This window comes from Moschus berezovskii, chromosome 5 (genome assembly GCF_049115385.1).
Source record: "Moschus berezovskii isolate FMDL1 chromosome 5, NW_MosBer_1.0, whole genome shotgun sequence".
Lineage (NCBI taxonomy): Eukaryota > Metazoa > Chordata > Mammalia > Artiodactyla > Moschidae > Moschus > Moschus berezovskii.
Window position 1 is genome coordinate 67,683,336 of NC_142464.1, and position 11,920 is coordinate 67,695,255.

General features: G+C 41.0%; 1 protein-coding gene across 2 annotated transcripts in view; it reads right to left on the reverse strand.

Moving 5' to 3' along the window:
• Window positions 1-11,920, reverse strand: part of UGDH (UDP-glucose 6-dehydrogenase) — a 31,854-nt gene extending 19,934 nt beyond the window's left edge. Inside the window, exons 1-2 of one of the 2 annotated variants that reach the window (XM_055434889.2) lie at window positions 11,635-11,920; window positions 3,701-3,864 (exon numbers count right to left, since the gene is read on the reverse strand). In XM_055434889.2, coding sequence (XP_055290864.1) covers window positions 3,701-3,862 — 162 coding nt within the window. In that variant the 5' untranslated portion in view covers window positions 3,863-3,864; window positions 11,635-11,920. Of the gene's footprint in view, window positions 1-3,700; window positions 3,870-11,634 lie in introns of both variants that reach the window. The other variant, XM_055434888.2, reaches the window with a different exon arrangement.

The following is an 11,920-nucleotide window of genomic DNA, read 5'->3' on the forward strand; positions in this document are numbered from 1 at the left end:
AAGAAAAAATTTATGAAATAAAAGTGTGAAACAACAAGAAAGACTTTTGATTTTTTTGGTAGGTTACTGAGAAAAAACAAGTAAGACATGGAAAAAAATAATCTTAGATCTTAATTCTTTTTATCTAAGTATATATCCCAATTGGATTCAATATCAATGTAGAACATACTATTTTTTTTTTTTGAGGAATTTAACTTTTAATTTGTCAAAAAAGCAACAAAAGTATAACATGGCAAGTTGAGATCACCCTCTCACTTCTTTTGTGGCTGACTAATACTTTTATTTTGGGTTTTTGGCTGTTATTTATTTTTATTTAAGTATAGTTCATTTATAATATTGTGTTAGTTTCAGGTCTATATTATAGTGACTCAGTACTTTTGTAGATTATACTCCATTATAGGTTGTTACAAGATGATGGGTATAATTCCCTGTGCTATACAGGATAATTTTGTTGCGTATCTACTTCATATAGTTTATATCTGCTAATTCTATATCTCTAATTTGCCCCTCCTCCCTTCCCTCTCCCCTTTGGTAATCACAAGTTTTCTGTATCTGTGGAACACACTATCTTTAATTTAAAGCACTGACGTCTCAGGAAAAAGAGTTTCAAATTTCAGATAATAGAAATGGCACTGGTCTTCATGGAGTCTCAAAGAGTCGGACACGACTTAGCAACTGAGCAACAATTGGGTTTCCCTGGTGGCTAAAGAATCTGCCTGCCAATGCAGGAAACATGGGTTCGAACCCCAGTCTGGAAACACCCCACCTGCCATGGAGTAACTAAGCCTACGCGCCACAACTACTGAGCCTGTGCTCTAGTGCCTGGGAACCACACTACTGAGTGCTCATGCAACCCAACTAGAGTAGCCCTCGCTCGTCCCAACTACAGAAAAACCTCGGCATCAACTGAGACCCAGCACAGTCAATAAATAAATTTTAAAAAATATTTTTTAAAAACAGTACTACTAATAAGAATCTAACTAGGGAACATTCTTCTGATCAACTAATGTTTTTGTTTTCTCCAAGAAAAAAATATCTAAAGCCAACATATTATAGATAGCTTATACTTCTTATAGCTCGAGATAATCTTTTAAGTAAAAATTTTAGTGAGGTAAAAAGAAGCTTTAAACAGTACATATACTTTAGCACAGAAAAGTGCTCAGTTTTCAGAAGTGAACACACTTGTGTAATCACTATCCATATAAGAATTAGAAGAATATTAACAGGGGAGTTCCCTGGTGGTCTAGTTAGGATTCCGGGTTTTTACTACTGTGGCCTGGGTTCAGTCTCTGGTTGGGGAACTGAGATCCTACAAGCCTGGCTGGGTCAAAAAAACAAAACCAAAAAACATTAAATCAGAGCCTGCAGTATGTCTTCTTCTAGTAATTGCTGCTGCTGCTGCTAAGTCACTTCAGTCGTGTCTGACTCTGTGTGACCCCACAGACAGCCTCCTACCAGGCTCCCCTGTCCCTGGGATTCTCCAGGCAAGAACACTGGAGTGGGTTGCCATTTCCTTCTCCAAAGCATGAAAGTGAACAGTGAAAGTGAAGTCACTCACTCGTGTCCAACTCTTAGCAACCTCATGGGCTGCAGCCTACCAGGCTCCTCCGTCCATGGGATTTTCCAGGCAAGAGTACTGGAGTGGGATGCCATTGCCTTCTCCCTTCTAGTAACTACAACCCCTCAAACTACCATCATGCTGAATTCTATCACCAGACCAGTATATCTATATTGGAACTTTATATAAATGGGATACACAGTATGGACTACCTTGTGTCCAATGACTTGTTACTTTTATGAAAATTTAAACATGCTTGCACACCCAGAAGTAGTTTCATTGATTTTTTTCAATGTAGTATTGTATTTTATTATAAAATTATATTATAATTTATATATCCATTCTATTGCTAATTAACACGTAGAGTGTTTCCCATTTGGGGTTATTATGAATAACACTGTTAATAATACTGTCTTTTGATGCATATATGTATGCTTTTCTGTTGCATATGCACCTTGAAGTGGAATTCCTAAGTCACACTATGCATATTTTCAGTTTTAATAATTACCGCTGAAACATTTTACAAACTGGCTGCAGGCAATTTATGTTCTGATCAGCAGTGTATAATGGTTTCCTCGGTGGCTCAGTGGTAAAAAATCTGCCTGCAATGCAGGAGACGTGGGTTTGATACCTGGGTTGGGAAGATCCCCTGGAGAAGGAAATGGCAACCTTCTCCAGCATTCTTGCTTGGGAAATCCCATGGACAGAGGAGCCTGGAAAGCTATAGTCCATGGGGTCACAGAGAGTTTGATGCAACTTAGCAACTAAACAACAGCAGTGCATAGAATTCCAATTGCCCTAAATCCTTGTCAACACTTGGCATTGTTGGCAGTCATAATTTTAGCCATTCTGTTACACTTTGTGTTTGAAAAATTATGCTGGCATAATAATTATGTAATAATTCAGTAATGAATTGGACTGACTGAATGACTGTATATAAATATGGTTCACAAGATTTCAGATGACTTCCAGCCCTTTGATGGATATCAGAATTATTAAACTCTTAATCAAGTTATCATTCCAAAATGCTTTTAAAAATTCCTGCAAACCAAAACAGTAGTAATACCACACTGAGGTATTTAAAGAAGTATTATGGGAAGTTCATCTGGTAGAGGAAGAAAGGGTAAAGCACAAACAGAAGCTACCACATACCATAGGGCTTTTAAAAAAAATTCTAAGTCTGATTTAGATATTAACAAATCATGGATTTCTATTGGTAGACCTATAAATAGCAGGTAGATTTATCTTACAGAGATTTCCCCTTCTAAAGACTGCTTAAAGACTACAGTTGATAAGAGTCTTAAAAATAACAAAAATTTTCTGGAAAAAAAAAAAAGAATACATTGATGTTGGAGAAAAATGCTATCCTCAAAATTTTCAAATGCTTTTCTGTTGGGTTTCAAAAGAATAATATCATGAAAATTTTAAAATGAAACCTTACTTAATAAAATAGAGACACACTTTCCTAAGTATGAGTTCTCTAAATTAAAGAAATACTGAAATTCCAATTTAAACAAATTTTTGATACTGAACACTGAACATGAAAGACAACATTTATTCATTCAAGGTTTATCTGATATAAATACAATAATCCAAAAATATAATAGGCTTCCCGTTCTGTTCCGTTCTGTCGCTCAGTCGTGTCCGATTCTTTGTGACCCCGTGGACTGTAGCCTACCAGGCTTCTCCGTCCATGGGATTCTCCAGGCAAGAATACTGGAGTGGGTTACCGTTTCCTTCTCCAGGGAATCTTCCCGACCCAGGGATCGAACCCGGGTCTCCCGCATTACATGAATCAATATTAGAAACAACCAGTTTTTTTATTTTTATTTTTACAGAATGCCACATTTTAATTGTACTATTATAATATGGTAGCCATACTAACAGACAAAATTAGAAAATAGAGAAGAAAACTACTCATCATCTCACTCCACGAATACAACAATTATTATTATTCAGTATACTTTTTCTACACATTTTCCCTGGGCATATCTGACATAACTGTAATGTTCATAATATGTATTTAGACTTTTCCATTTTATTTCTATCAGTTAAGTCATAGAATTTTACATCAAATTAAATTAGCAAAAAAAGTAAGAAAGCAAAGAGCATAAGAACAATGCATTGTTTAATATGGTTTACCTCATAAATAGGAAGTGTAGGTGAGTTCCATGCATTGATTCTTGATTCATTGATATCAACAACAGTCACCCTGATTTCGGGGCACATGTGAGCAATGACACTACACGTGGGCCCACCGACATAGCCTGCGCCGATGCAGCAGATCTTCTTAATTTCAAACATGACTGTACTAGAAGAGAAACAGCAAGACTGACTATCGAGAACAGAAAACTGAAAGAAATCACATTGCATATTCATCACACTTTATAAAAACTATCGAGGTAACAGGTATAGGGAACGATTTCCTACATTCAGACCCATTAAGAATTATGAAAACAGTGATTAAAAAAAAAAAAAGTAATGTTCCAATTGGATGACCTAGCCTGCTCTCAGCTGTACCAGCATGAAACATGGAAAAAATTATAGTAACTGATATTACTGAAAAAGTGTCACAAAGATTATAATGGCCTAATATTTAGGAAGTCAAGCAGCACAATAAAACCTTTGCCCTCTAACACAGTAGCATAACTCATTGCCAAGGGAAAATTCATAGGTGAACACGCCCGTGCAATTCTTAACTAAATGCTGGTGTACAAAGGTCAGTTTTATGACAGGTTTAGACTAAAATGACAGATATCAAGATTAGTTCTAAGCCCAGAATTGACCTCTGAGATTATATTCCCTGCACAGTTTGGCTTCAGCAATTCTTTCTTAGGTACTGGACAAAGATCTGAAACTCTATTTCAACTTTAATCAGAAACTATGAAATAGTTAAAGGAAAAGTAATTTCTGTAGTTGGGCTTTCATAGCTCAGTTGGTAAAGAATCAGCCTGCAATTCAGGAGACCTGGGTTCGATCCCTGGATTGGGAAGGAAATGGCAATCCACTCCAGAATTCTTGCTGGGAGAATCCCACAGACAAGGAGTCTGGCGGGCCAGTCAATGGGATCATAAGAGTTGGACACGACTTAGCTACTTAGACTAATTTCTGTAGTTAGCAAAGCTATTTCACAGATTTTGATGACTTTTCAAGTGATTAGGGGAACTGATTCACACTAATCAAAATGACAAGGGGCTGAGTTATACAAAAGAATGTCAATTTATTCAGTAACAAGAACAAAAATAATCAAACTGATCAAATTCTTAGAAATTTTGCCCTTCCCAAGGACTAAATCTAATCTCAGACACCATCAGATCTAACCCATTCATGGATTCCAAAGAGAAGGAAAATGGTAATCAGAGAGTTTAAGAACCTGTTAGTATATTCCTGCATGGATCAGAGAAGGTAATATGGAAGGCTCACCTAATTACAATGCCTGGCAAGTATATCCCTAGAGTGAAAAAAGGTACCCAAAGCACATAATTAAGATGATCCAATTCCCTCTGATATGAATTTGCACTAATCAAACAATGTTCTAATCTTCACTGGTTTTCTGGGTAAGCTTCCCTACTGGAAATGAATGGCCTGAAAACCCATACAATTATCCTGGTTTGTGCTAATAAACAAGTAATCTAGTTTATAAATTGATCTTTTGGTTATGATTAGAAGATATCAAATCCCAGAGTCTGATCTCTAATAACTCCTTTTTTCTTTTTTTGGCTGTGCGGCTTCTGGGATCCTAGCTACCTGCTGCTGCTGCTGCTAAGTCACTTCAGTCGTGTCCGACTCTGTGTGACCCCATAGACGGCAGCCTACCAGGCTCCCCCGTCCCTGGGATTCTCCAGGCAAGAACACCGGAGTGGGTTGCCATTTCCTTCTCCAATGTGTGAAAGTGAAAAGTGAAAGTGAAGTCGCTCAGTCGTGTCCGATCCTTAGCGACCCCATGGACTGCAGCCTACCAGGCTCCTCCATCCATGGGATTTTCTAGGCAATAGTACTGGAGTGGCTTGCCATTGCCTAGCTACCTGACCAGGGATCAAATCCCAGCCCCCTGTAGAGGAAGCACAAAGTCCTAACCACTGGACTGCCAGGGAATTCCCTCTAATAACCTTCTAATAACTTAAAATGGAATTTTAGTAAAACAGTAAATATGTACAGAATTTGTAATCTAATGACTTTTGAAAGAGAGCAATATGCTTAGCAATATGCATCCAAAGTAATATTTTAAATCTATTTTTATTTTGAGTAGGTAATAATTCATATGAATCAAAAATTAAATCTGAGGCTTTCCCTAATGGTCCTGTGGTTAAGCACTTTCACTGCAGTTGGTCTCGATTTAGTCCCTGGTCAGGGAACTAAGATTCCACAAGTCACTTGGGACAGCCAAAAAAAAAAAAATCTGTGTAACAAGGTAAACAGAAGCCTCACACCTACCCCATCCTTATCTACTTTGCTACCACAAGCAACCTTTGTTAGTATTCCAGGATTCATCTTAAGACAAACACTGAGCCTAGAAAAATAAACTTTTGGCAACCATGTAGCTTTCATTACTTCACCCTTCTATTTTTCAGTTCTGCCTGTTAATACTCTCCCAGCCTCAAGTGCCCTATAGACAAGGAAAATGTATGGGGAGATATGACTGCGTTGGAATTGCTAAGTGGCTAGAGCTGAGGGGAATGTTCTGAAAAGTTCCCACCTGTGGGAGGGACACTTGGGCCTGCAGCAGGCTTACCAAAGATGTATCTCCAGCATTCACTGCTGCTAGCCCCTCTACCGGAGAAGGCAATGGCAAGCCACTCCAGTACTATTGCCTAGAAAATCCCATGGATGGAGGAGCCTGGTAGGCTGCAGTCCGTGGGGTCGCTAAGGGTCGGACACGACTGAGCGACTTCACTTTCACTTTTCACTTTCCACTTTCACACATTGGAGAAGGAAATGGCAACCCACTCCAGTGTTCTTGCCTGGAGAGTCCCAGGGACGGGGGAGCCTGGTGGGCTTCCGTCTATGGGGTCACACAGAGTCGGACACGACTGAAGTGACGCAGCAGCAGCAGCAGCAGCAGCCCCTCTACAGTGGAAGAATCTTGGCATCTGTTTTCAGAAAAAGTGCCTCAACTTTCTTCAGGCTTATCCCCTTCTTCTCCTTCATGAAAAATTAACATTCCCAACTTACGGGTCTACTGTGTGGGTACAGCAGAGAATTTGGCCATAGAATAATATAGGTCCTGACCCTCAACTACTTAACAATTTATTTAGGGACTAATTCAACTGAAAAGCGTTTATTAAAGACCCCACTATGTATCAGACGCTATTATTCTAAGTACTATAGATACAACAGTGAGCATGACAGACAAGCGTTCCTACCTTTAGGTAGTTATATTTTAGCAGGAGAGTATACAAACAAAACAATGGCAGTTGTGGTAAATTCCATATAAAGGAAATAAAGGAAAAACTGAAAAAGAAACACTGTGGGGAATGGACTATTTCATTCAGGGTAAAGCAAGTCTCTCTGAGGTGACTTTTAAACTGACTTACAAGATAAAATGGAATTAGTCGCACCCAAATAACATGGTTAAATTATACAAGGGAGTATAACCAACTAAATGACAAAATAAGTGTTAAAGTCCAGGGGAATCAAAATAAGAAAGCAATCTACATCGAGGGAAATGTAAAATCTAAGACTAAAGAATGAATAGGATATAGAAAGGAAACATAAGCGGGAAGGGCATTTCAGATGACGACAGGAGGGAATAGATAAGGACTTACACACAGAAATGAGTCCAAAGAAGTGAGGCAATCTGCCTGCTTACAAGAAACAAAGAAAAAAGTGGATGTTAAGTAGTGAGAGGCAATGTTATATGCCAGCCTGGATGGGAACGAGGTTTGGGGGAGAATGGATACAGTCATATATGTATGACTGAGTCCCTTTGCTCTTCTGCTGAAACTACCACAACATCAGAGCTTCCCTGGTAGCTCAGCTGGTAAAGAATCCACTTGCAATGCAGGAGACCGCGGTTTGATTCCTGGGTCGGGAAGATTCCCTGAAGAAGGGATAGGGCTACCCACTCCAGTATTCTTGGGCTTCCCTGGTGCATTTCAGTATTCTTGCCTGAAGAATCCCCATGGATGGAGGAGCCTGGTGGGCTACAGTCCATAAGGTCACAAAGAGTCAGACATGACTGAGCGACTAGTACACACATCCCAATACAAAGTTTTGTTTTTTAAAAAACAATTTTATTTATTTTGCTGGGCTGGGTCTTAGCTGCTGCTCAGGCTTTTCTCTAGTTGTAGTGAGTGGGGGCTACTCTGTAGTTGCGGTGTATGAGGTTTTCATTGTAGTGGCTTCTATTGCTCTGGAGCACCGGTTCAGGGAGCTCAGGCTTCAACAGTTGCAGCTCCCAGGCTCCAGAGCACAGGGTCAATTGACTGTTAGTTGCTCCTCAGCATGTGGGATCCTCCTGGATCAGGGACTGAACTCATGTCTCTTGCATGGGCAGGTGGATTCTTTACCACTGAGCCACCAGGGAAGCCCCCAAAAGTTTAAAATTACAAAAAATAAAAAAAGTATTAACAGGTAATAATTGTCTCCTAGAGTGGAAATGAATTGGAAGTGGGTCTCAAATGCCTTTTTCAGGAAGGTATGACCATAAAAATCCATGAGGCTATAATTTAATCATTTAAGGAAACAGCTGAAAGTAATCATAACAATCAAAGGCATTAATGTATCTAAAAGCTAACAAGCTCCATTGAAGAAAAAGAAGAGGGAATGATCAGCTTGGAGCCTGGAAAAGGAACATTAAGAAGAAGAATGACGTTTATTTCAGAGCTGTCTAAAGAATGACACAGAATCTAGAAGTCATAAGTGTTCTGGGTTCTGAACAGTGAGGCAAGAAAAGGCTTTCCCAATGCTTGGATGGCAAATAATCCCCAGATTCTTGGCTCTGATTCCACTCTGCCTTATGAGTTCGGATTGCCAGGAATTATAATACTAGAAAGGGATGGCCTGGGTTTGAGACATCAGTATTCCAGGCACTAGAATAAAATTTCCCTACTGTATTAGCAAGGTTCCATCCTAGTATATCCATCAGTCTCTTATGAGCTTAGGCATCGTAAGTTAACACCTAAAACCTCATTAACCATCGGTCTGTGGGAGAAAAAAAAAATCAACTTTCCAGATCTGTAAGGCTGAAGGTCAAGTCCTGAACTGTGACAAATCTGAAGGACTACCACACACAGCAACACCTTTACTGGATAGGTGGCCTCTCTAATCAAAACCAATATATGTAGAATACCTAAAAAGTGAAATCTCAAAGGACTTTTGAACGAGTGGATTTTATGGTGTTATCACTTAACCCAAAGCCAAGAGGTTGTAAGGGCAGCCTATGCCCTCAATCTCAACCAGAACAGGTTATGTTAACATTCTTACAATAAACATGGGTTGACTATCTACATGATGAACTCTTGGGCTCAAAAGTTTAATAAGGTGGTCCCAGGCTAACATTTCTCTGCTGCTCTTCACCCAAGCACCTAGAATAGGCTCTCAATAAATATTAATTGGATGAGTGACTCTTATCAAGGGTCTTTTTGAGATGAAAACTGTTATTTGAATATTTTTAGCTCAGATAGCTTATCACAGTATTTTTGCAGATTGTCCAAAATCCTATCATCCTTTCTCTTAAGGTTGAACTTTAGCATGTCTTCTCAGAGCTAACTTCTTTTTTCAAAAAAAAAAAAAAAGATTATGTCTGTGCTGGGTCTTCAGGGCTGCGTGCAGGCTTGCTCCAGTTGTGGCGGCTGGTGGGGTGGGGGGGCTACTCTTTGTCGCAGTGCAAGGGCTTCTCATTGAAGTAGTTTCTCTTGTTGCACAGTACAAGCTCTAGGCGCATGAGCTTCATTACTTGCGACACACAGGCTCAGTAGCTGCAGCTCCTGGGCTGTAGAGCGCTGGCTCAGGGGTTGTGGCGCACCAGCTTAGTTGCTCCGCGGCATGTGGGACCTTCCTGAACCAGGGATTGAACCTGTGTTCCCTGCATTGGCAGGCAACTCTTTACCACTGAGCCACCAGGGAAGCCCCCAGAGTTACTTCTTATCCACCTTGGTTGCCAGGCCATATTCAGCTTGCCTTTCATATAATCAGCTAGGGTAAACTATTGATGGCAGGTGGGCCTGTATTATAGAACTGCATGTGTTTTGGGGTACCCCTGTGTTGCTGTTTCATATGGCTCGCAGATGACAATGGGGAAATTACTGAAGAAGCCCAATGCACCATCTGTGCAAATCCAATAAATTACCACTTGAAAGTTTCAACAAAATCTTCAATAAGCTTTAATATGGAGTGTGATACAGTATTAGTGATGTACATTGCCTAACACAGATATCTTCTGGTACCACTCCAAATTTCTACTTTTATATACCTTCTGATCCTCTACTGTGCTGTCTGGGAAATGGTAATATTTGCTTACGAATGAGTCAGTTTGAAATGACTTGTTACCCCATGTTTTGGGAAAGTCACAGCAATCCAAGCTGTTTCAAAACTATTTTTCTTTTAAAATTTTACAAAGTCAGATCAATACTTCAACCTATAAGCTCTGGCTAACAAAGAGTGAACCTCCTATTACAATCTAAGGTGAATATAATCCCTCCACCTCCACCCCTCTTCAGTATACTCTATAACTACCCAGCATAATGGGCTTCCCTGGTGGCTAAGTGGTAAAGAATCCACCTGCCAGTGCAGGAGATGCAGGTTCAATCCCTGAGTCAGGAAGATCCCCTGGAGAAGGAAATCATAATCCACGCCAGTATCCTTGCCAGGGAAATGCCATGGACAGAGAAGCCTGGCAGGCTACAGTCCATGGGGTTGCAAAAAAAGTTGGATGCAGATTAGTGACTAAACAACAACAAAGCTAAGGCAATGGATGTCACACCAACTTCACACATCATTTTAGACATTTCAGAAATTAAATACTAACAAATGCCTAACCTGGGGAAAATATTTAATCAATGAATAAGACTGTTAACTTTATATCTAAAGGGTTTCCTGTAAAGCTGTGGAAACAACAAGAGAGAAGATGGAGTATGATTATTAGGTGCAGATTTCCTATTAAAGGAGTACAGCAACAGGAGAAGAAATGAGACCCTTTAAATCAGGGTTGTCTATCCCTTACCTTAAACTAGATGCTGGGTACTACCAAGCACATCTCAGAGCACACAGTAACCTCTTTCATTTCCAGAACCACCCTCTTACCCACCAAGAAACAGACCAGACTACTGTTGTCCATTTCTTAGGGGATTTGAACAGAAACTCACAGACTCGCTGTGTCTTTGAGGGCAGTCAATGAACAGCTGCTCCTCTGTATATCCCTAAAAAGCTCCCTATCAGTTTTTTTTTCTATATACCAAAATTCTCGACCTTACTCAATTATTTTCCTATAAGAAGGTATAATTTTTGAAGGTCTCACACAAACACGATCTCCTGAAACACTCAAGAAAGGCCTTTCTTAACATGAAATAAAGCCATTATATGGTGTGGCAGCCAACAATGCATTTCAGGACAGCTATATAGATGTCACGACAGAATATTTTAGGACTTCGCCTTCGAAAAGGCTTTCTGGTTCGTTTTCTTGTCAGTTTCTTAAGAAGGGCGGTCAGTGAAGGGAGAAAAGCAGCAGCACTCCATGTGAGCAATTCTAAACACAAAAGACTTTGATTCAGAGGCCAAAATGGGGTCCCTAAGCAAAGGACCACTTCCTGTGGTAATGTTCGGCTTTCAGAGGCTCCAGGGAAATCTCACTTAAGTCGGAAAGTGGGAGAAAGCAGAAAAGAGAAGCGGTTGGAAGACTCGCCGAGTCTTGAATTAAAAGCCTAAGCTATCCCTCTTCCAGGGCAGCAGATCCAAAAGACGATTCCCGCCCAGAGCCCAGAAGAGGAGACGGAGAGTCGTGACACTGGAAGCCTGGGACCGCGCGCAGGGAGTGACTGGAAGCAGCGCGCACACCCCGCCCGGTTCCTTGCACATCCCGGCGGGACCCGGGAGCACCCCACTGGAAGCGGCGGGGCCAGCCCGAGAAAGGCGCTTACCCACTTCCAGGCACCGAGCGCTGCAACCGCTTCTATCCCCTCGGCTCGGACAGCTCCTCGCTCTGGGCCGCGCAGCCGCAGCTTCAGCACTCGCTCCCTGCTCCGTCTGATCTTCCCTCACCGCACACCCTTCTCGGGCTGCCAGGCGCCGCACCCTGAGTCCCGGGCCCGAGCCCGTATTTAAAGGTTTCCACCCGAGAAGGCGGAGGATTCATTCCTTGGGAGCCAAGCCCTCCCGGACTCTGCCCTCGGCTGCATCCCTGCTCCCCCTCCCGCCCAGCTAGGC